General features: G+C 31.9%; 1 protein-coding gene across 5 annotated transcripts in view; it reads right to left on the reverse strand.

The window, feature by feature from the left end:
• ORC4 (origin recognition complex subunit 4) overlaps positions 1-24,611 on the reverse strand; it is a 66,071-nt gene that overhangs the window by 6,673 nt on the left and 34,787 nt on the right. For all 5 annotated transcript variants that reach the window (XR_012506992.1, XM_074363621.1, XM_010950257.3 and 2 more), the window contains 11 exons: positions 22,621-22,697; positions 21,960-22,050; positions 16,275-16,350; positions 15,732-15,817; positions 13,149-13,197; positions 11,177-11,328; positions 8,442-8,615; positions 4,230-4,316; positions 1,194-1,302; positions 359-454; positions 210-277 (listed from right to left, as the gene is read on the reverse strand). Coding sequence is in view for 4 of the 5 variants with exons in the window: in XM_074363621.1 (XP_074219722.1) it covers positions 210-277; positions 359-454; positions 1,194-1,302; positions 4,230-4,316; positions 8,442-8,615; positions 11,177-11,328; positions 13,149-13,197; positions 15,732-15,817; positions 16,275-16,350; positions 21,960-22,050; positions 22,621-22,697 (1,065 nt within the window). In the remaining variant the exon portion in view is untranslated. The remainder of the gene's footprint in view (positions 1-209; positions 278-358; positions 455-1,193; positions 1,303-4,229; positions 4,317-8,441; positions 8,616-11,176; positions 11,329-13,148; positions 13,198-15,731; positions 15,818-16,274; positions 16,351-21,959; positions 22,051-22,620; positions 22,698-24,611) is intronic.

The raw sequence follows: 24,611 nt of genomic DNA on the forward strand, positions 1-24,611 counted from the left end.
AGGGCGGTATACCCCCACAAACTATAAAACAACTGGCTGCATTGTTCAGAATTATTCAAATATTTCATTTTTAGATTGTTTTGAAAAAAGCCCTATGATAATACCTAATGTTTCAAAATTAATGAAAGTACAACTATTATATATACAATCACATTATATGTAAAAATATACCTATCTACAAAAAAGTAACAACGAACTTAAAATCTTACCTTCATGACAACAGGTTTCTCAAAATTATAAACGGAATGGGCCTTCCTTTGAACAAATTTCTGAAACTCTGGACAGAAAGCAATGACATTAGTACCTTTAAATAAGCAGTGAGGTAGAGTCAGAAAGGACTATCAAAGTCTCATCTTACCATTATAAACCATTTGAAAATTAAAGGGCTCCTCTTCATAGATGTCATTTAAATGTTTCATTGCTATGATAAGACAGATTTCTAAGACTGACAGACCTGTAATAAAAGGGAAACAAGCTATGAGGTATAGTTTACTTGCTGATACCTAAGGTTGAAATAACTGTCTTCCAAACAGAAGGACAAAGCGAAAGACCATGGTTTTGAGGGGTGGGAAGTGATCAAGACACCACCCCAGGTTTGCATGTGTTTCGGTCACTAGTATCTATTAAATCTTAAAGCAAGTTACTCAACCTCCCTGAGCTTTACATCTGTAAAATAAGGATCTTTCTAAACTTCCAGAGATGTTATAAGGATTATAGACAATATTATCAAGAACTTTCCACAAGCCCACAGTAAACATAAACCAAAGCTGCAATTATTAAGTTACTTTAAATCACAAATCACAAAGGGCCCTGGATTATTCACAATTCCTAATCCCCTGGAAATTGTATCTAAATTTTTCTCCTGGAGAGAAGGCTCATTAGATTCTCAAAAGGGACAGTGAATGCAAATTGCTAAAAGCCAGTGCTGTTCCGTAGCACTTGGTGCAATGAGAATGCCGGCAAGAGTCTTAGCTGGATTTCCAATGTGCAAGGGAGGCAGTGTCAAGTTTCTTTCACTTTAAATGAGAATAATAGTATTTTTTAAAGGGCTCAGTTAAAGAATGTATGGCTATAAAAGTATTCTGTATATAAAACACTATGCCCAATGTTACTTATAATTTTGAAAAGCATTCTATTATATAAACTCAAAGTTATTAAAAAAAAAAAAGCTACTAATCAAGCAGGTTTCTCACCATGTACAATGTTTGCTTTAGAGTCCATGCTACACAGCTGGTTTGCCTCCATCAGATGTGCTGCAGTCACAAAGGGGTATGACGGTGTTACGCGATTTAAAGCAAGCATCTAGGGAAATGCAGATCAGAAAAACAAATACTTATTTACTTGGCCATTTTGGAGGTATCACTGAACAAAACTTCTTAATTTAGAATTATGGGAGAGTAAATATTAATGCTTTGGAAAGCTATTCTCTCATATTTTACCCTATTAAAATACAGTATTTCAATCCCTATGCCTTATAAATGTAAAGCATAAAAAAGTTCTTGCTGCTTTCACTACTCCTTCCCACTTACATATCTTGTTTACAATTCAAGAGAAAAACATTTAAAAAGGAGCACAGCAAGGAGAAGAGACCAAAAATAATATTATTCAAAGCCCCAGATCAAACCAAACCAAACCAAACCAATCTGTGACTTGTAAAAACTTTCTTACCACCCAGTTAACCAACCCAGGTTACTGTTGAGTGATAGACAGAAGCCAGCTACTTTATGTTAAATTGTATAAAAAAGAAAAAAAGAAAAACAAAACTATACCCAGAAACAACTGTCCTTGAAAGCAGAGTTCACTTTTTATGGAGAAAGCTGTCTTTCCAACAGCTAACAAAACTCCTAGATTTGAAGATTTGTAACTTTCATATCATCTAAATTTTATTTTTTAATTTATTTTACTGAAATAGAACTGACTCAACATTTAAATTTAGTCCTATCAATAGGGTTAGCAGATCTGGCAGATAAAAATGCACGACATCTGATTAAATTTCAATTCCAGGTAAACAATAGTTTCTTAGCGAAAGCATCTAGTAATATTTGGGAGATATTTATACTAGAAACTCCCCCTTTTAACCAGGGCCCAGGGTCCTTAACTGAACAGAAGGGTTTGGCAATCCTTGTTCTTCATTTCCTTACTGGGAGGAACCCAGGGACCCAGTAGCCCCTTCCTTTTATCTCTTCTTTTTCCTTTATTATAAAATATTCTGACATATAAAAAGGCAAGAGAATAATATAGTGAGTATCTGTGATCGCTTCCTCAGCTTACGAAATATAAACTTAGAGCTGAAGCCCCTGGCTCTTGCCCTGGGTGACTCTCTACTCTTCTCCATGCAGAGAAAAAATCATGCATGTCTAATTCTTCTGCTACATATCTTTGTATTCCTAGACAATATAGAGTAATTCTCAAGTTTTAGATAAATACTATATTGTATTCATGCAACTGTTTCTTCACTGAATTCATGTCAAGATGTCGATCCTAGTTTACTCATTTTTTTTGTTAGATTCCTTTGATCTACTCACAATTATTATTTCCTTACTGATGGGCATCTGTAATTTCCTTTTTTTGCAATTGTAAACAACGCTGCATTAAACAATCTTGTAACGCCTTCTTGTGCATCCAAGTCTTTCGAGATACCTAAATTTGCCAAATTGCTCTCCAAAGTACCTATGTATATTTACACTACTAGTAGGCAGCAGTAAATTTAATAGTCACAGATACCATCCCATCAGGCATAAACTTCTGACACCTACCAGACTGGCAGAACAAAAAAGTTTAATTGTAAAGTGTAAATTGTACCATTTCCCTAATTACTGGAAAGGTTAAACATCTTTGCAAATTATAAGTCATGTGGGATTCTATATTGGTAGACTGCTTGCTCATATTCTTAGTTTTTTCTTTATAGATTACTGTAGAAGCTCTTTATATATTATGGATAGTGCTGATGATTACATGGATTGCATTTTTCCTCTCCTAATCAAGTCTTCACTTCTTCTATGGTATCTTCTGGTGTCCAGACATTTAAAAATTCAGTGTCATTAACTTTAACCATCTTTTCTGTTATGGCTTGTGATTTGTGTAACTTCTCTAAGAAATCTTTCTCTAGCTCAAGAATACAAACATAATCTCATATTTTTCTTCTACTTTTTTTCAAGTTTTGGTTTTGTATACACATTTAGGTTTATCTACCTGAAATTTACTTTTGGCTATGCAAATGAGGCTTTTTTTCTATGTGTAGAACTCCTGATTTTTTTGTTGTTGTTGTTGAAAAATTATCCAAACTATATTTAATCTGTTAAGTCTTTTTTTCTTTATAATTTCCACTAATTCCAAAACTTCTCTTAAATAAGAAAAACAAAAATTAAGCCATTACCTTGAATTAAAAATGTAATAGGAAACTGGCAAAACAAAGGTTTTTCATATTGACAATTCTGAGGCAGATACTTTCCCAAAATAATGAGAGGTGTATGTATATGTACATACATGTGTCTATATGTGTTTGTCTATCCTCCGTATACCATAAGTTTAGCAAATAAAGTCCAATTTTGGCATAAATAACTAAAATCTCTACTCTAAAAATTCTTAGTCCCAGAATTCCTTTATGATAAAGACAGCTGTTGTTGAAAATGGCAGTATGCTTTTGATAAATGGGATAACTGTCCACCCTCACCATTCTTCCCCCCCCCTTTACTGTCCTTATTTGACATAATGCAAGAAGTTCTAGCCATTGCAAAAAGATAAGAAAAAGAAATAAAAGATATACAGATTAGAAAGAAAAAAACCTCTCTATTTGCAGATGATGATTGTCTACATAGAAAATCTCAAGGTATCTATTAAAAAAAACTCCTAAAATAAATGAATTCAGTAACGTTGCAGAATACAACATTGACACAAAAATCAATCACATTTCTATATACTAACAATGAGCTTGCTGAAACCAAAATTAAAAACAAAATATCATTTACAATTGCTCCAAGGAAATTAAACATTTAAGTACACACTGTAAACGTGTACAGGATCTGTGTGTGAGAATTATAAGATGATGATGAAAGAAGTCAAAGAAGAACTAAATAAAAGAAGTGATATACCATATTCAGGGACTGGAAGACCGAATGTAGTAAATATGTTAATTCTCCAAAAATTTATCTAGAGGTGTAACCAATTCCCATCAGAACATAATTAACTAGTTAAAGAAAATAAGTGATAAAAATAAAACTAATACAAACCAATAGCATGTGCAATGACCGCAGGTTTTTGTTAACATTGAAATGCTTCTGCAGTATTTCTCTCACACTTCTATCTTCTGAGAGACTCTTTTAAGAGGAAAAAAAAAAAAATCAAAACCGAATTAAAGAAAAATGCAGTGTAAAACCTAAATATAATCTTGTGCCTCACTGGTTGGTGTACCTCATTAAGTCTATGTGGTGTTTATTCATTATTAAATAGGTGCTGGTCTCATTTGTGGAACACAAATATCAAAATCAAATTTCCACTCTACTTTTTTTCTTATCCCTTTATGTTAATTCCAAAGACACAAAGATAAAACATAATCCTTGCTACCACAAAATTTCTAGTCTAAAAAGGGAAACTATAGAGTCCTACTAGTGGCATGATCAAAATGCAGCACAAAATCCAACAGAGAATAAGAGTTACCATACTCAGGAAAACAAGGTGAAGTATTACAAAGAATGCTTAAATTGTATGAATCAATAGGCTACAAAGAAGAAAGAGCATTTCAGTTATAGGAAACAATGAGCAATGCAGATTATGACATCCTAACAGATGAATATATGATGATAAAACTATTGATGAAAGAAATTTACTCTGCAAAAATTCAATTATTTTTTAAAACAGTATTTGCTCTACTTATATATGCTTCAAAGGGTTAATCTTCTCAACTCTGCCTTTCTGCTTATTTCTGTACTTTTTTAGAGGTCTGAATCCCACTCACCTTTCTTCTGAAAGCTATCACCTTCTTGTTTATATAATTTATTAATCTGCTTTTAAAAAGTCAACAAGATTTACATGTGAGCCTTAAAAAAACTTATTACATTTTTAATTTTTCCTTGATTCAAACACTATAAACTACTTGACAAGACTATTATCAATAACCACTTATTGGATGCCTATTATATTTAATTATGATAGTCACTGAAGACGTTAGATATTGGGTTTTGTAAAATGACTAAATTTCTTACTGCTCTGGACTGAAAGCTCCTTTTTGGTTGGCTCAGGAAATGATGTAAGGATAGTAAGACAGAGATAACTGACTAACAACACCCCTTATAAGAACATGGGGCAAATTCCCAAAAATAAAGCAGATTTCCCTTGTTATTCAGGGAATTTGATATAGTTCCTCTTCAATGATGAGCATATGAGTAGCAGCTACAGAAACAAGTTCTTAATGTGCTCACACTGCAGTTTGCTTGGCTGGTGCCCTCTTCATAGCTAGGTTCTAAGGAGAATGTTATAGGATTACACTAGTACCTCAGGACTCATGCTGCTCCAGGGATAAGTCAGTGGCAGCAGTAGATGTACTAAATCTCCTAGCCTGTTCCTGCTAAATTTTCTCACTTCTGTTAACTAAACAGGCTGAGGCTAAGGCTAAGACAGTAGGTAAATCTTTCTTGAACTTAGCTGGTACTTTGAGGGCATTTCCTTTGAGGAGAATCAGCAATGGTCCTTTTAAATGTTCTTTTATACAAAGATTTTTCTTATACTGCCATGCCAAGGTGCTGTTTACTCTGCTTACTTACATATTTTGACTCATTTGTGGGTAGGGCTAAAACATTCAAGTTAGGCAGGATGTGCAGGTTACGGCCTATCCTGAAGATATTTCTTGGGTGAGATTCTATTAGCAACCTGCTACTATATCATTGCTTTTGGTTTATGTTAATCAGAAAAACTTGCTGGATAGTCAGCACTGAGTGAGAGGATAGCTCCCTCAATGCACCCTCTCTTTCCTGGGCAGGGCCTCTGGCCATGGTGCTGACATATTTTTTCAATGCTCATTTATTAGCATTTCAAAGGGAGGTGGCAAATGATAATTAAGATAAGGCAAAAAAATATCAGAACTAAGAGACACAAGCTCCAGTGGTACTAGTTCTATCTTATGAAAGAACAGCAAGACTGTCAAAAAAGATGACAGGATAGTGCTCACATTCATCCTTACCATCTGCCCCTAAAATCAGTGATGTAACATCAGCAAAAAAAGACCAAAAGCCTAAGAGTTAGCCACTTTACTACCACATGCTTACCATTTTCTGAGCCATACAAAGTCATGCTTCACCAGTAACCCTCACCATCTACTTCCTTTATATACTCACTCTAAGATGCTCAGAATACAACATAGCTGGGAAGGACAGAAAGAAGGATGACAGCACAGTATAACCTGGGCTTATGTAGTCATCTTAGGAAAAGAAGGCAAGCAGGGGTGAAAATAATAAAAGCTCTGGGAAAGCATAGACACTTAAATACTATGAAAAACTACATTTGATTGGTAAAGCAATTTAAAAAAAAAAAACCACACTGTTGTAACAAGACAATCAGTTCAGGAGTTGTAGGTGAAAGTCCGTGAGACACTCAAAAGTGGATTCAGATGGCAAAGATCCAGAGCTCTGATCCACTCCAGACCTATGTAAGGGAAGAGACAATGTGAGAGCACCAACTATAAAAAGTGTTCTTAAAGCAAGGACTCTTATAATTAGATATATTATCAAGAAAAAACTTATATATAAGTTACCCAATTAGAAAAAGTAAAAAAGGTAAAACAGTATTTAAGGTTTGTATCCTTATGTACACACAAATTAAGCATGTATCTAAGGTCTGAAATGCTATGAACGAAATAATTACTTTGTAGTAAAAGCAGCGAGGATGGGCATGGACATAAGGGAAAATTCTACCTTTGACCATGTATTCTTACGCACTGATTTAATTTTGTTCAATAAACTTCTAATATAGAAAATGTGTCAAAATTAATAGTGCTTACATGAGCAGACTATATTTTAAAATCAAAATAAGAGTGTTTCAGTTATGCAAGATGAGTGAGTTCTGGAGATGTTAACGTATAGCAATGTAACTATAGTTAACAATACAGCACTGTATACTTGAAATTTGCTTAGAGAATAGAACCTAAGTTTATCTTACCACACACACATGAAAGAAAGGAAGAAAGAGGAGGCGAGTGGAGGATGGGAGAGGAAGGAAGAAAAGAAGGAGGCAAGAAGGAAGGAAAGAAATCTATGTGAGGAAGGAAAAGAAGGAGGCAGGAAGGAAGGAAAGAAATCTAAGAAATAGCTTGACTGTGGTATTTCACAATCTATATCAAAGTATCAAGCTGTACATCTTAAATATAAGCAACTTCTAATTTGTCAATTATACCTCAATAAAGGCAGGAAAAAACAAGAATCAGTTAAGAGCAATAAATAAAAATTCTCACTTTTAATATGGTATTAATATTTAAGGTTTTGTAGTAAAAAGAATATAATCTATCATTACTACTTTAACATAAAACAATCTTTTTTGAGTGCCAGTGAATACAGACTGTTTAACTCTAAGCAGAGATCTACTCATCCTCACTCATTAGTATTTAACATTACAGACCAGTTTTTCCCAATTCTTTCAAAACCAAGGACTCTTTATATTATTTTCCACTTTCACAGGACCCACATTTTTGAAAGACTTTAACGTGTGAGATTTATTCAGTAACACCGGTTTTTAATTGTCATTAAACACATATTTACACCCATACATTCTCTCCCTTCTCTCTGCCAACTAAAACTTGTCAGTATAAGATAAATGGATGCTAGTAAGCTCAGTTGATATAATAATGGCCTGTAAAATTTAGGCTCTTCAGCTTAAGCATAAGTAAATTTACAGAGTCCATAAGGTTCAGTAAATGTTTAAAAAAACATGCGTATGTGCATTTCTAACTTAAGACCCTCAGGGCTCCAAGGACTCAAAGATGGGATTTGTCAATGTAGCTAATATAACCAAAGGTGTCACAGTATGAATTTTCTCTTAATAGACTCAATGAGAAAAGAGCTTGTTTATGAGAATTGGAAAAAAAAAATCCACACTGGATAGGTATGAACATTACTAAGCTAATATATTGCTAAACTTATAAAATAAAGGAAATAAATTTTTAATGATTAAAGTTCATTACCAAAATAATATAAAATATAAACCACATATAAATAAAATAGATCTCATTAAAGTTCTTTTGAAAAAAAATTAGAAGCTGTGACATAAACTGTTTTTTAAAAGAAAATACACATACAAAAAAGTATAATTTGTATTCATGCAGTTTTATGCCACAGTAACATTAGAAATTTTATATTAATTTACAAATTTTAAAAATATGCAAGTTTTAACTGCTTTCAAATAGCATAGCAAGACACAAAAATTACTTCAACATTATTGTCTTTGTCCCAAACTACCTGAACATTCTCATTCCACTTCTCAGCGAAAATCTTGTCTGGAAATACTGCAGGAAGAGATAATTGTTCTTTAAATATTTTAAGATACTGTGGAAAACCAAATGAATTCATTAAGTGTATCTGCCGGTGAGAAAATCGTGACTTCACTCTTTTTTCTAAGAGTTCCAAAATATCCTTAAAAACAAACAAAAATCTCAGTAAGATGCATGTTAGACCATACCAATGTTAGAGATGTAACTATCTGAACTATCACTTACAATTAGCAATGCTTATCCTATAATGCACAATAAGCATTAAAAATTACACAAGCCTCTAAAAATTCAAATTATTCCCTGATCTACTTGGGGTTACAAGGCAGTAGGTAAGAGATTATGGCATGGAAATAAAACAAGCTTCTAAAAATATTTTTAATGCAAGCTAGTTTAAACAGTCGCCTTCTAAGCATTTATAGGCCTGGTGACGTCATGCCTTTTTCTAACCATGTTCTTCTCAGGTAATCTTTAACACCGCAAGACCAACAATAATTTTTTTTAAATGATAAGTATATTGAATAGTTATATGCCACAGTAATATGAAGAGTTTCAATAAGGTATTTTGTATATTCTATGAAGAATTCAGGTAAAAAACTAAGATAATAAAATGTAGTTAGATGTCTTAACTAACATGAAAATTTAAACATCTTCGCTTTTTTACGTAACAGAGCCTCAAGAAAAAGCATGTAATGGAGAAAAGTTCAGTTTCACTAAACTATACAAATTTAAGCTAAAGCCATGCTAGACTTAAGGAAAAAAACTACAGAAGAGGAAGCTGGTGGGAACACAGCATGATGTTGGTAAATTATTGTCTTCTGGCTTTTTTATAGTAACATTTATAAAACTACTTGTATTCATGTTATTCTTCCTTAAAAAGTTAGAAATCAACATTAGTGTCAATTTTCTATAATAAAAAAAGTTAAGGAAAAGAACAGAAAACCTGTGGTGAGGCCCAGAAATATGAATTTTCCAATCTACCCAGATGATTTTCATAGTAACTAGGTTAAGAAGCCAATGATACAGAGGAAAGAATTAAAGTAATCAAGTAGGGATCATGATTAGTTTGGGAAGGAAGACAGGAAAGATTAATTGCTTGGGGTTAGAGGGAGAGGGTGAATGAAAAACCTGAAATAGGTTTTTCTTTCTATAGGCTAAAGAAAGATATAGTGCCAGCATAAAAGAATTAAAAGTAATGTTCAAAGACAGAAAATATTATACATTTATTTTCTACTAGGGAGCCGTTCCGGATCACCCAGACAGGTAGGTGTTTGAAAGGTAGTGGATGCAACATTCTGCAAGCAATAATTAAGAGCCTGAACTTGGGAATAGGAAGAGATGGAAGTAAAAAAATTTTAGAGGTTAACAGTAACTGATACTTGAGTGGTGCATAGTAATGACAGAAATTGGTAATGTAGGACAGAAGGAATAGTTTAAAAAAAATTATTGCCACAGGGAAGAGGTTATTTGCTGGCAAAAATCACTGCTTCATCTATCTTTTTGCTCTTTCCCTATAAACATGGAGATACAGATATACTTAGACTTGAAGAACTGCACAGTTGGAGAATTATACATACAGAATAAAAAAAAAAGCCTCTGATAATACAGCTAAGGAGATACTAACCCTTTCTTTGGTCCCTCAATGGGTCAGTAACATTTGCCACTGCCACTTCCACCAGAGGAAGAGTTTTTAGCAAGAAAGAATGTGCTTCCTTAACCCCTGTGATAGATTGCTACCTTTTGAAAAAAAGAATTAAGATACGTGGAGAACCAGCCAGATTTTTCTGAGAGAGGCTTATTATGAAAGCATACATCATAAGCTCTAGAGTACTGGGGAAGGAAGACAGAGAAAGCCACTCCTAAGAGAAATAATACTGAAAGGACTGTCGGAAGATAAACTTAATGAAGAGTTTGACATTTCTAAAAAAAGAGAAAGAGCTGTAGAAAGAGAGGAAGTAAAAGGGCCTGAAATAAGCCTGCAAAAAAGGAGGGAAAAGAAGGATGAAAGCTATGGATGCATGGCAGCCAAAGTATAAGAAGACAGGTGACTCTAAATACAAGTTTTACCTAATTCAATAAGAAAGTTCATATGAGGATAAGAGAAGAAGGTAAACAAAAAAGACCTATGTAAGCTGTCTAAAAGTACAAATAGTTCAACGTCTATGGAGTCTTCACAAAGTATTGTCACAGTAACATTAAAACTATGGTTAAAATCCTTCTGAAATCTCCCAAGGAGCAAAGAAGCCACTATCTACTATGACAGCTTGACAGAAAAAAATCCCTTGCATTTCCAAAGAATGTGTATTTACAAAGTTGGTATAGTATCATTTTGAGCTGATTCCAAGCATTTTCAAAATATGGAAAGAATCTTAAATGTACAAAGTAGAAATTATTAGCAATTTTTATAAAATGGTGGTGAGATTTTAAAACTTTCTCTTTATTCGCTAATGTATAAACTATATTTTTTAGCATCATCTGACTTCACATTCTTTATTCAGTAATTCCATTGGAGGGAGAGAGGCATTAGTTTATGAGCACCTGTGATAAATGTTTTGTTTTCCTCAACTGAGTTGAAAAGTTGGGATAAATGTATGAGGCACTGATGAACATGTTTGAAAAATGACCTACATAAGTGACTAAGTCAGTAATTAAGCTTTAATTTTCTAAATATTATTATAATTAATTTTTTTAAATAGAAAGACTTACCAATCTACATGTAAGACCAATAACTGCTACTGGAGTCTGTGCAGATTGAGAAATGTCAAAAAGATTATAGAGGAGTGTTTGGTTCTTATGATGAGCAAAAAGATCAAATTCATCTAATATGAAGATCACTGGGCAACTACTAGTCCGGTCACCTAAGAAAATATAAGGTTTTTATATCAATAACCAGTTATATCAACCTTTCTTAAGTTCCCAAGCTATTTACCACATTTCATTTTTTAAAACTCAATTCAGCAAACATATATTGATAACCTGCTTTGGGTAGGGCACTTACCAATGCATGTACATTTATTCAATAAAAAACATTATTCATAGGACAATAGCCCTTATCAAGTAGCTTATAGTCTAATTACTAGAGTCTAGCAGTTTACTGACGAAAAGTTAAAAATATCATTTAAACAGAGACTAAGTTTTTAAAATTATGTAAACGTAATTATTTCGTCATCAGAAAATTGACAAGGATCTTTTAATAAATACACAGACCAAAACATTTTGGGATTAAATATAAGGAACACAAAACTACTATTTCCGAAGAGACTGACTTAGTTAGTAGAAATGCAAAGTAAATCTTTACACAGAAATAATTTTTATAGACAATGATTACACTATGAAGTCCAACCGAAGCCACTTTAACTCCTTCTAACGACAATTTTAGTATGTGAAAAGCAGAGAAAAGTGTGGATTCATTTTTCTCATCATAACAGTGGAAACTACTTTAGCAGAGGAATCACTATTACCTTAAAGTCTAAGACTTTACATTTGCATAAACAAGTGGAAAAAGATCTGATAATGGGACACTTACTCCAATAGATAACAAAACACAAGCACTAACCTAAATGTCATAAAAACCACAGGGTCAACTCGAAAGTCTAAAAACAGATCTACATAATATAAAAATACAGTTTTAGATAAAACACAGCATTACATATCAATGTGAAAAGTGTTTTATTCAAGATTAGATCTCTATACCTTACCAAAATAAATTCCTGCCAAATTATGAATTACAAATATATGCATTAGATGAAAACATAACTGAATGTCTTCAAAATATGGAGAGAGAAAATTTTGACTATGTAAAGTTTACAAATTCTGTTGAGCAGAAAAGTCCAAGCCAAATTTAGGAAAAGAAAAAAACAAAACAAATGCAAGAATTCCCGGAAGTATGAGATAAAACCACTGAAAAAAGGCAAAGAACCAACAGGAAATATACAAACCAGGACATACCAATGACCAATTAAAACATAAAATGAACATCATCAGTACCCAAACCATGTAAATTAAAGTAAGATATAATTTTTTCTATCAAATAGGCAAACATGAAAATAATTGTTTTTGAGGTTGTGGGAAAAAAAAAACTTCTAAACATGCTTAGAAAATAGACTTTCTTGGGTAGTTTGGTAATATTTATTCTTTTAAATTTGGAAGCTTTCAATACAGAATTCTACTCATTGAAATTTACCTCAGGAAATACCTGGTTAATTATTTAAGCATTTCTTTCTAATTATACAAAATTTGAAATAAAAGTCAACAACTGATGATTAATAAGTTATAATTTGTTACATTTACAATTTTAAATTATAGTTAATATATCTTTAAAGTGGAATATATGAGAACCATACAACTGATATACATCAGTATTTCCTGATGTGAAAAGATGCTTACAACATACTGTTGTTAGTAAGTGAAAAGACATATATTATACAACAATATAGAAAGGATTTTATTTTATAAAAAATTATGCCTATCTATACCAATGATATACTGCAGGTAAATAAAGTTATGAAACCAAATGTTAACTGGAATAATCGTTATTATCAGGGATTGCAGTGATCAATACTTCATTCTATTTTATATTTACTTTATTGTGGTTTTTTATAAAAGCATGTATTATAATAAAGGGAAAAATAAAGCTAGACAAATATCTTTTGACACTGTTAAATACAGTAATATTTACCTTTTTTTAAAGCTTCCAGAAGAAATGAAAGGTTTTCAGCAAAGCTTCCCTGAATAACAACAAAAGATACCATGACTAGAAGTTTAGTGAAATAAAGAATTAGAGAGCCCTCTTATAATTCAACATTGTAACACTGTATTTTCTTTCTGGTAAATGAGTCATTAGCTAGATTCTGAGCTGAATATCTCTATGTTTACAATCTAAAACTTAAATACAAAAGCAGAGATAGCACAGCACTAAAAATGGCATTATTATGTCATGTTCAAAATTTTATATTTTCTAGATAAAGTCCATAAAACTGTTAACTTTATTTAAAGGTAGTTTTAAAAACTGTTATATTCTAAGTACAGTCAGACAACAAGAAATCTTGCACTTTGTATCTTCAAACACATCAGTCTCTTGCAAGTGTAAAATTTGTCCAAAAGGAAAAGGTAGAAGAAACTTGCCTCAAATATTAGATAATATAACAATGTTTCTCTATTCAAGAGCATCCTATACAATTTGTACATATCATATCAAATTTGGCTATGTTTACTTGGAACACAGCCAAAACATTTTTGGATACAACTTAAATATTCTGGATGGAAATTAACAGAGTAGCAGATGAATTATCCAGATGTTCCAGCTTGTGCATAAAGGCCCTGTTAAAGTACTTTTTCACTAAAGTCAATTTTTACTTCATTGAGATTTTTTAAAGAAACAGCCAACTTTAAATTTGAGGAGATGTAAAGGAGAAAAGAAACCCATTTGTTTGTTTCCCAGTCAAGAGAACTGATATAAAATAGGTTTTAAAGAGCTTCTACATATTTTGTGATGATTAAATGCTGTCAAGTCAATACTGTTTCCAAAGTAGGCAGAGTAAGAGGTATTTACCATAACATAAAGGTATTATCAGAAACAATCTGTTGGGAAATCAGTGGTCAAATTACTCAAAGGTTGCTTGTCTTCTGGCATTTTTTTAAAGACTATTTTATTATACCTGACATTAAGTGTATGTATATACTCAGATAAATTCATATACACATATTATAAGAATTTACTTATATATATAACTTACACACAAAAATATGTATACATATAAAAATATATATACATATGCACACATATATATAAAAGAACATACAAGTTTGCTATATTCAAGCAGAAAGGCTCTGGGTAAGGGACTTACATTCTCAACGTCCAGCCTTTGTCATTGTATGATTTTTAGGCATGCTAATTGTGTTCTCTGAGCCTCAGGTGCCTAATCTATATAATGTAGAATTTAAACTAATAATCTGTACATGTGAGGATTATGATAACACCAGTGATGGTTAAGATGATAACCAAATGTGCCATGTATTATTTCATATGAATCCAATATGAACAGCTCTATTTGGGAAAGTCAGAAACACGAATCTACATCAATGGGAAACCAAAAGCCAAACTGAGTCTACATAATAGTAACTCTCCTTTGCCAGCTGGGTCACTACCTTCAAAATTACATTCTGAAAAGGAGGTAGAACAACAGATATATGTAGAAGGAAAATTTTAAACTTGTACTTCAAAGACCTGCAGAAAATGAAGGGTGACAAATAACTGGCTCAACTTTTTATAGATAATTTTTAAAGAATAAAATTACTAAATGTTAGGAGGCTTATACAGCTATGGTAGTATTACTGCAGCAGAAGAGTACACAGCTTACAGATTAAAGTGGCACCACTGCATCACCAGTGATCAGAAGATGAACTTGGAATGTACACAACTCACTTTAATTGCATTAAGCAGTATGAGGATGAATCATCTCATCATGAAAATTACAGCAGCTGCAAATTAAGTTAATCATGTTTTCCTTGAGCCTTATAAATCAAGTGATAGGTAAAAAGTTTAATATAAGTTCCAAAACATTTCGAATCAGTTTAAGTTACTGATGTTTACTGCTCTGAGATTCCAAACTACAATAATGAAGTGTGGGTTACCTCCTGAAAACATTTAATAGTAAGAGATAACTTACATTTATACAGTATATTACCATCCAACTTTTTAAAAAAACATAAAAACATCTTTAGAATGAATCTGTGAAGAAGTATAAAAAGAAAATGCCCATTTAACAGAAGAGGAATCTGCAATTCAAGATATTCCCTAGCCGTGATCGCCAGCTAGTCAGTAGTTGTAGGGCAAGACTCAAACCCACCTTTTGTAGCTTCAAAGTCAGTGTGTTTTCCACTACTCTCATGCTATCCAAGTCTCATAAATCTCATCTAGAAATAAACTGCTACAGTATAATATTTGAAAAAAACATATTCATCTGTCTCAAGGATAGAGAATCAGAATATTTATCTTACAGATACAGAAACAAATTCAGATAATATCTACATAATCCTGGGTTTCTTAGCTATTTTATAGCAAGTATAGTCTACTTCCAAAATATCTAAACATAAAGATTGATGAATAAATGCGTCCTGGTACATTTACACATTCTTAGGACAAGAATCTTCATATTTCAATTTAGAACCCTTCCTAGTCTTACAAAAATATAAAATATCTATGTTCTACAAAGTTTACTTTGAAGCCTATTTAATTAAAAAAAATAAAAATCATACTTACAAAAACTTTATCTCCAACTACATTTTCCAGATTTAATTGCCTTGTGATTTCCTTTAGGGCAGTTTTATCATTGATCTGTAGCAGTCCTGAAGTAAAACCCATTTAAAAGTATTAAATTAAAATGAAATATGTATTTGATATAATGCAGATTATTTTCTAGTCAAATAAATTTTCTAATGCTTTTTAAAATTTAACTAGAAAGAAAAAAGTTAAAGCCTGTTAGTTCACAGTATTTCCTTTCAAAAACGCCACAGTGAAGACATTTAATAAAAACAGTCACCTTCCTTGGGGTTAGTGTTACTCAAAAGAGATAAGAAAATCAAGACAAAAAACAAGAGACTATATGCCTCCTTTATTATTGTTTTTAGTCTCTAAAAAACATTGTGTACAGTATGCTAAAGTTTTTAAATGTTAAACAAGGATCTAATTTTTAAAATACAATTATGAATGCAGATTTAAAATATACAAGTAAATTTAGTTTCATAATATAAAAAGCTGTCATGGCTTACATCACTTCCAGTGGCAAAGTGATGACATACTTACCATTTAGGTGAACTTGTAATACATTCTCATTCACTTCTTCTACTTCCATTAGTTCTTTCAATGCGTGGTTTATTAACTAAACAATATTTAAAAGTTTATGAAATATTTAATAATATGTAAAAGATAGTAAGCCCACATTCTTTTTCAAACCATGAGTATTAGGAACAGAATATAAACAGACTGCCATTTTAAAGAAACAAAAAAATCTGCAGATTCTTTACAGATAAAAGATTTAACTAGAACTTCTAATGTCTGACTCTTCTTAAGATGCCAGAGTCAGGACTGATGCCACACTCTCAATCAGCTGCCCACACTTCTAACAAAAATTTAGAAACAACCCTCAAGTTTTCAAAGAAATATTTCTCTACAAGTCACATAAAACAATGGCCACGTAAGAACTTCATGTCTCCATCACTTTATTAGATGTTTCCAGCATTTACTCTACTAAATTATTATCAAAATCAGTTCAAACCAGAACAATGCTAAATGACTGTGAAATGTCTACCCTCAACACATCAATTTCTATGAAATACTGTGAACCACTCTGTATGTTATGAAATGAAAGTCAAAAGACATATTAAAGGTTAATTTGAAAAGGAGATATTGCCTTTGTTAGTTGTTTATGTAAAGAAAGCCCTTATTTAAAAAACTTAGAGCTTACAATAAAAAAAACTGCTAATAATGTTTAAAATATAATAGTAATTATTACTAAAAATACACCAGAAAGTGTTACACTACCTTAAACTGTTCAATTATAAAGCTTCACATTTTTATAATTACAGGTTTTTACACCACATACATGCATTCTTTATATTTTTTGATTTGTGACAATGTATCACTCATATTGCAGTATCATAAAAATCTCTTCATATTAATATTGCATACATTTTCTCAAATTTGGAAATGAACAGAATTAAGAAAAACCAAAAAAGCTTTCTAAAAGAAAGAGTAATGGTGGATTATACCTTCTAATACTAAAACAGAAGGGTACTATCCCAAATTACACAGTCCAGGAAATAGGCTCTATTAAAAAATTAGTTAAGACGGCATCAAAATTTAATGAGGACAAAAAGGATTATTCAACAAAGGCACTGAGACAACTCGCAAGCTATTTTGAAAAACAAAATACAATTTGTATTTGTGATAGTCTACCTCTGTCACTGCAACATCTCTGCACAATATTAAGAAGCAAATACCCTCATTTCGACTTACTAGGTTTCACAATAGGGTATCAAACGTACTAGCTATTCCTGGTATATGTGTGTAGTTTTTAAAGCATATGGAATTCTACCTCAGATCATAGGTAGTCTAGGTCCTCTTAACAAAAGACAATTTCAAAATATCAACTGTCAAACTATGAGTAAAAGCCCAGGTGAGGCAACATTTTTTACAGAAAACCATCATAAGGTAAGGTGGTATTTCCCTGCCTTTGGATCAAGTCAGACCCTATCACAAGAGTTAGTCCCCAGATGATACAAACTTGGGTCTCTCAAAAATATAAGCTTCCCTATATTTTCTTAGTAATATGCTATGTTCTTGCCCCCACTCTTGAGATTTTACTTATAAAATATCTGTATTTCCCTGGCTCTGATTTTATGTTTAACATCATTTTGTTTGATGAACTGTTGAAAACCACTTCAACAAACCACACTATAAAAGAAAACTTTTTGTTTGCATATAACACAACTGTTTATGAAGAAAATCCCAACAACTTGACAAATTCCTAGAACTGGTAACCAATTATAAGCAAGGTTTCAGACATAAGTTAACACACAGAGTTCACTTGCTTTCCTATATACCAGCAACAAATACTTAAGAGCATAAAATTAAAAATATAATGCCATTCACATTAGCACCAAAAAATGTGAATACTTCGGTATAAATCTAACAAAATATGTATAAAATCTATGAGGAAAACCATGAAACTGAGAGACCTAAATAAATGGAGAGATATTCCATGTTCATGAATATGAAGATTCAATACAGTTAAGAAACCAATTCTTCCCAATGTGATCTACAGATAAAACACAAAATTCCACAACTGAACAAAAAATTGTGGATACTGATAAATCGACTCTAAAGTCAATATGCAAAGGTGAAGTGTCCAGATTAGCCACAACAATACTGAAGAAGCACAAAGTCAGAAGACTGACACTACCTGACTTCAATTCTTACTATAAAGCTAAAGTAATCAAGATAGCGTGGTGTTGGTGAAAGAACAGATATATAGATCAAAGGAACAGAACAGAGTCCAGAAATAGACCCACACAAATAGTCAACTTATCTTTGACAAAGAACCAAAGGTAATTCATCGAAGAAAAGAGTTTTTTTCAACAAATGGTGCTAAAACAACTGGACATTCATATGCAAAAAAAAAAAAAGAACCTAGACAAAGACCTTATACCTTTCAAAAAATATCTCAAAATGAATCATAAACCTAAATGCAAAATGCAAAGAACTATAAAACTTTTACAAGATAATAGGAGAAAAATCTATTTGACCTTGGGTTTGGTGATGAAGTTTTAGTTGTAACGCCAAAATCATGATCCATGAAATAGTTGGTAAGTTGGGCTTCTTTAGAAGTAAAAGCTGCTAGGCCAAGGGTGATGTTAATAGAATTAAAGAACAAACTATAGACTTGGAGAAAACATTTGCAAAATACATATCTGATATATCCAAAATATACAAAGAACTCTTAAAATATATCAAATAAGAAAAAAAAAATTTTTAAATGGTCATAAAATACCTCACCAAAGATATACAGATGAAAAATAAGCATATGAAAAGATGCTCAATGTCATACACCTTTAGAGAACTGTAGGAAATCAGTATGTTCCTAGATCTCATTTTCTCCTGTACTGATACAAGAGTATCACTATGGAGCTTCCTGAAGAATTAAAGTATTAATGATAATGTGTTATGCAAAGACAATAAAATAATGAAGACTCCGGAAAAAAAGGAAAATTATTCTTTATTGAAGAGAGACCTAAATTCACATTAAGAGGGTTTTCAGATTATATCAGTTTTTATGACCTACACTTAAGATACAGCCTGTGAAATTTTTTACATTGCTAAGACAAAGAAATTCTACAAGCATCCAGATAGAGAAAAATCGCACACAAACTTAACAAGTTAGCTGTGGTGGTCTTCAGTGATGTGAACCATACTTCTGGTTAACTTCTCTTTCTAGGGACTTAGGAGAAATGCACTTCCTTGCTTTCTTGAAATTAGGTGTGACTATGTGACTCACTCTGGTCAGTGAACAGTGAAATGTCTCTGTACCACTTCCTGGTGGGAACTTTAATTAAAAGTGTCCATGATTCATCACACTCCCCTCCCTCCACTGGAGTACTTGTCGGGAAATATGCTGAGATAAACTACATCACTTCTTTTCAGTGACTGCAAGGAGCAATGCCCCCTCACTGATCCACACTGGGCAAACAGCAAAAGTAAACAATAAACTTCTTTTGTGTTAAGATACTGAAATTTGGGGTTGTTATGACTGCATAACCTAAACATTAGATTGATACAGCAGTTTATGAAGGTAAAAAAGAAAAGCCTGCCCTTGGAGTTTTCCAACAAAACACAAACTGAATAAAATCTATGTAATTCCAAAGGAGAAGAAACTATGACCCAAGAGTACAACCCCAGTCATATTGTAAGTAACGTGTAAAATAATTTTTGAAGTATTTAAAATACTGTTTTTTAAAATATCTCCCAATATTACTAAACTTCCTTTCTTTTTTATACTTCTGTGGTCTGAATGGCTTCTTTAGTGATTTGTTATGTTAACTAGGTTGTGGGGTTTCTCCCCCTTGCATTCAACCAACTTCATATTCTTTAGTTTTTTTAAACAGACTTTATGGTCATGTAGTTCATGCACCAAAAAATATAAAATGATACACAGTGAAAAGATTCCTACCTCTGTTCCTATTTGACTAGGTCTTATTCCCCTCAACAAATAACCAATTGTATTATTGTTCACTATTTCAGTAAATTTTTGGTGCACATACAAAAACCAACAGAAATATGGACTTCTTTTCTTTCCCCTTTTTTTACGGACTATATACAAATGTTTCCTTTTTCTTTTTTATTGCTATAATAATTGTCTATCATATGGATGGATGTACCATGATATATTAACTAGAACTCTGTTGATGGGCCTTTACATTGTTTCTTATCTTACACTATTAGCAAACAGTGCTGCAATGAGTAATTTTGTACATATGTCACTTCACATGGGTAAGTTCCTTGAAATGTTACTGAGTCAAAGGATATATGCATTTGTAATGTGGTTAGATTTTGTCGATTCTAATTTATACTACCAGCAAGAACATCAATGTGTTATCAATTTTACAGGTTTTTTTGGTCAACCTGATAAAGAAAATTGTTGTAGTTTTAATTTAACTTTATTATGAGTGAAATTTTACATGTTTTTAAGTTTATATTTTTAAGTTTAAGACCTATTTGTAATTAATTTCCTATGACCTTTTTTTGCATATCTTTGCTCAGTTCTTCTATTGTTAATAGAATTATTGTTAATGATTTAAAATAGTCTAACAGCTCAAAAGCATCTTAGTCACATAGTTCTGTAAAAAACTACCCAAAATAGCACTGAAGTCAAACAAAAGGATAATGATAATAAAAACTCAAGAATAAAGAAACAGTGGTTGTATAGAAGGACTGAATGAAATCAAACACAGCATCAAAACTAAAAATTACTATATGATTATAATTTAATAAATAAAGAATTCTTAAAAGATTAAAAAAGAAGAGAAAGGAAATTATCTAGATTTATGTACTTCAAACAATACTTGGAAATGAGTGCTGACAGTAATACCCTCAAGTCCTAATCTCCTCATATTACATAAAGTACAGTCAACACATATTGCTTAAAAAAATGAAAACATAATTTTACCTCTATTTGACATTATTTTACTTAATACAAAATAATACATAATATAAAATTTTACTTCTACACATAATTAAAAAGTATGTTAGTGAGAAATCTAAATGTATTGCATGGAATATAGTAGAAAACAAAATTTACAATTAAATATTAATACTTTTAATATAACAGCCATAATTTGCTTATATACTGAATTAAGAATGTGAAAAGATAAAATAAGGGGAAAAAACAGGAGTATCTTTTAGAGGTAACTAAGCAAATATAATAAAGTGGGAAAGTAGAAGAGAATTTTAGAAGATGTAAGTATGATATGAAAAAACTACCTGAGTTAAGAGTTAAATAATAAACTAAGAGGGAAAAAAAGAACTCATGGTATGATAGTTACCTAATCTATAAAGAGGGACAATACCATACCTATCTCGCAGGGTTAACGTAAAGAATAAATGATAGAACATAAATAAAAGGCATAAGGAACATGCTCGATAAATGTTAGTTTATTTTTTTTCCATTGGCAATCACAAATTCTTCAAGGACAAAAGACCACAATGGAGCAAACATCACTGAAAACTTGTTACTGTGAGGAAAAATAAGGCAAAAAAGACTGCTCAACTCAAATAAACTACCCTAACTGTATAAAGGTTTAACATGTCTAATATGATTAAAAGGAAAAAAAGCAAAATGTTAATAAGAGAATAATGAAAACATTTTCAATGTTGTCTATAAGAATCAGCACATGCCTACAAAGTAACGGAACATCAGAAATCAGCAGCTTTTACCATGGTCTTTCCTGATCCTCGGGGTCCAATAATGAGAACAGAGTTACTTTCTCCATGAATAGCAGTTCTTTTTAGCAGCTCAATTAAGTGTCTGAAATGACATAAATAGGCCAAAATTTAAAAAAAGAAAACTGAAATAATTTGCTAGATAATAATTTTTTAAAAGCTGAATTTGAATATGCACAAAAAACAGTCATTCTTTTTTTCTCTTCCTCTGGGCACTTGACTTATGCTTTAAGCAGTTCTACACAAAAGAACACAGATACTGATTCTCTGGAAACCTCAAGAAGAAACCAAGAAAGACTGAAATATCTTGGTCTTTTTGATGGTATGGGACAAAGGACAACAGTGGCAACTTTTAGGACCTTTTTACTCTATGGCTAGTTGCTGAGTATGAGGTGCAAGATCAGCATTCTTTCCATAATAGCAGATAATAGAAATGACATAAGACTGCAAGTTAAAGGGTTTTTTCATTATGAAAATATTTATATCTGCTCTTGCTTCACAACAGTCACTGTTTTTATACACAAGGCAAAGTTTTACAACTATAATAATGTCCATTAGCCTTGTTTAAGATAAACTGTGTGTATGACAATTTTTGCAAAATCTAAAGGGCATCTGTAAGTAGTTTCATAACAGACAAGGGGACAGCTAAACTCACTTATATTGTACTTGTACTCCAAACAGGTTACCATGTGGACTCTGATGACAAAACCTTTCACGTAAAATTCTTTGTACCTGATGAAAATAAAGTGAACAAGTATAAATGAAAATACATGCACTCAAAAACAAACAAGAGTACACATTTATAGCAGTCAGAATTAGGTATTAATGAATCAATTCAACCTTCCCTAAATAACATGTCATCATGAGTTCTGGCATTTTACTAAACTGTAAAATTTAACAATTCTTTTGACCTATCTCAAGTCCCAGAGAAAGAGAATTTAGTTGTGAAGGTTTCAACAAGAGAATTAGTTACTTTAGCTACATCAGCAATTTGAGGGCTGTTTCAATGTATGTGAATGAAGGAATACCTCACTGTGTAACACGTCAGCCAAGGAACAAAGACAGGAGAGAATCTAATCTAATAATGTAATCAAATCTAATAATGCTCATAAACCGCACCTCTGTCTCTAGAGACCAACACATTTAAACCGGTTTAGCTCAAGCCCTATCAATCTGCACCTGTCACAGAAGTCAGAATTCTAAGGAAATAAACTTTAAAAGTGCATATAGTTATTAAGGACCTATTAGATGCAGAGTACAATACTATTAAAAGAACAGGATCTATGCCTAAAAAAATACTACGAATATACTGGAAAGAAATGACACATTCAAGAAACAACATGCAAAAAAGTAGTAACTCAGTATATAAGGAAATGCTCAGTTATAGAGAAGAAATAATATTCATTTAGGCTATAAAATAAGAAATCATTGGAATTAGTTAAGCAAAAATTCTTGTAAAGAGCTAAATTTTGAGTTTGCCTTAGAATGAAGGGCTCAGACTTAGTTGCAAAAAAATACGTCAGACAATCTACCACATTCTTTAAAAAAAAAATGGACCATTAAAATCATTCCTTTTCTGCGTTTGTTGCTAATACAAAGGTCCTCCAGGGACAAAAACCTTAAAAAGCTGTTTCAGATTTAGCCCCATCAGCAGAAACAAGAAGCCTTCAAGATTATTTGCTTCTCCCAGACTGACAGCATGGGACTGATCCTTCCCGTACCAAAGAAATAAATCTGAGTTCTCTTTCACATGTACCAGAGGCTCAGTAAAGCAAATTATTCACTGAGGATAAAATAATCCTTACTTATCATTATAGAGGAAGTGAAAAGAATAAGAAGACTGGTGCCAGAAGAGCCAATTACATGAATTTTAAAGTTTTTTTTCCCGAAATCTTAATGTTTTTAATCTATAAAATGAAGACAATAACGCTTTTCTGGCAGGCCAGTTTTTGAAGGTTAAATAAGGCAGCTATCTGTAATGCAATATAGGTATCATTTACATAATACCTGATAACTGTAAAAGACTTAAAGAGACATATATAGATTCAACTAATCACAGTGTGTATTCCTCCACCTACATAAGACGGCTCGAAATCAAAAGACAACCTCTGTCTTTTCCTTTTTTTAAACTTCATTAAAGTCTATTACAGAGACAACAACTAGGTATAAAATACAAAATAGAGATAAAGTGAAGTGAAGCTATAGTGAATAGTCGAGGTTCAAAAATCCTAAAGTGATATGAGGTCAAAGTTAAACAGGTGTATACATGTATAGAAATTAATTAAGCTGCACATGAAAGATTTGTGTAATTACAAAGATATGTAAATTATACTTATACTTCAGTTAAATCTTTTAAAAAAAAAACAGAATTAAACATTTTCCTTCAAAAAAAAAAAAAAAAAGGAAAGTAAGGTCCTATAAAGGGATGTCAATAATACTTAGTTTTGATTTTTAAAAAATGTAGTTCTGGTCAAGGCAGAAAAATAGAAATGCCAAAGTAAAAATATTAAGTCCATTCCCTATTGGGTTCCTTAAGAGAGATATACATGTACTTAAGAAAACATTAAATGCTCATAATAAAAGCACTCAACATACTAGAAATATAAGGGGACTTCCTCAACTTTGATAAAGAGCATCTACAAAAAC

This window comes from Camelus bactrianus, chromosome 5 (assembly GCF_048773025.1).
Source record: "Camelus bactrianus isolate YW-2024 breed Bactrian camel chromosome 5, ASM4877302v1, whole genome shotgun sequence".
Taxonomy (NCBI): Eukaryota; Metazoa; Chordata; class Mammalia; order Artiodactyla; family Camelidae; genus Camelus; species Camelus bactrianus.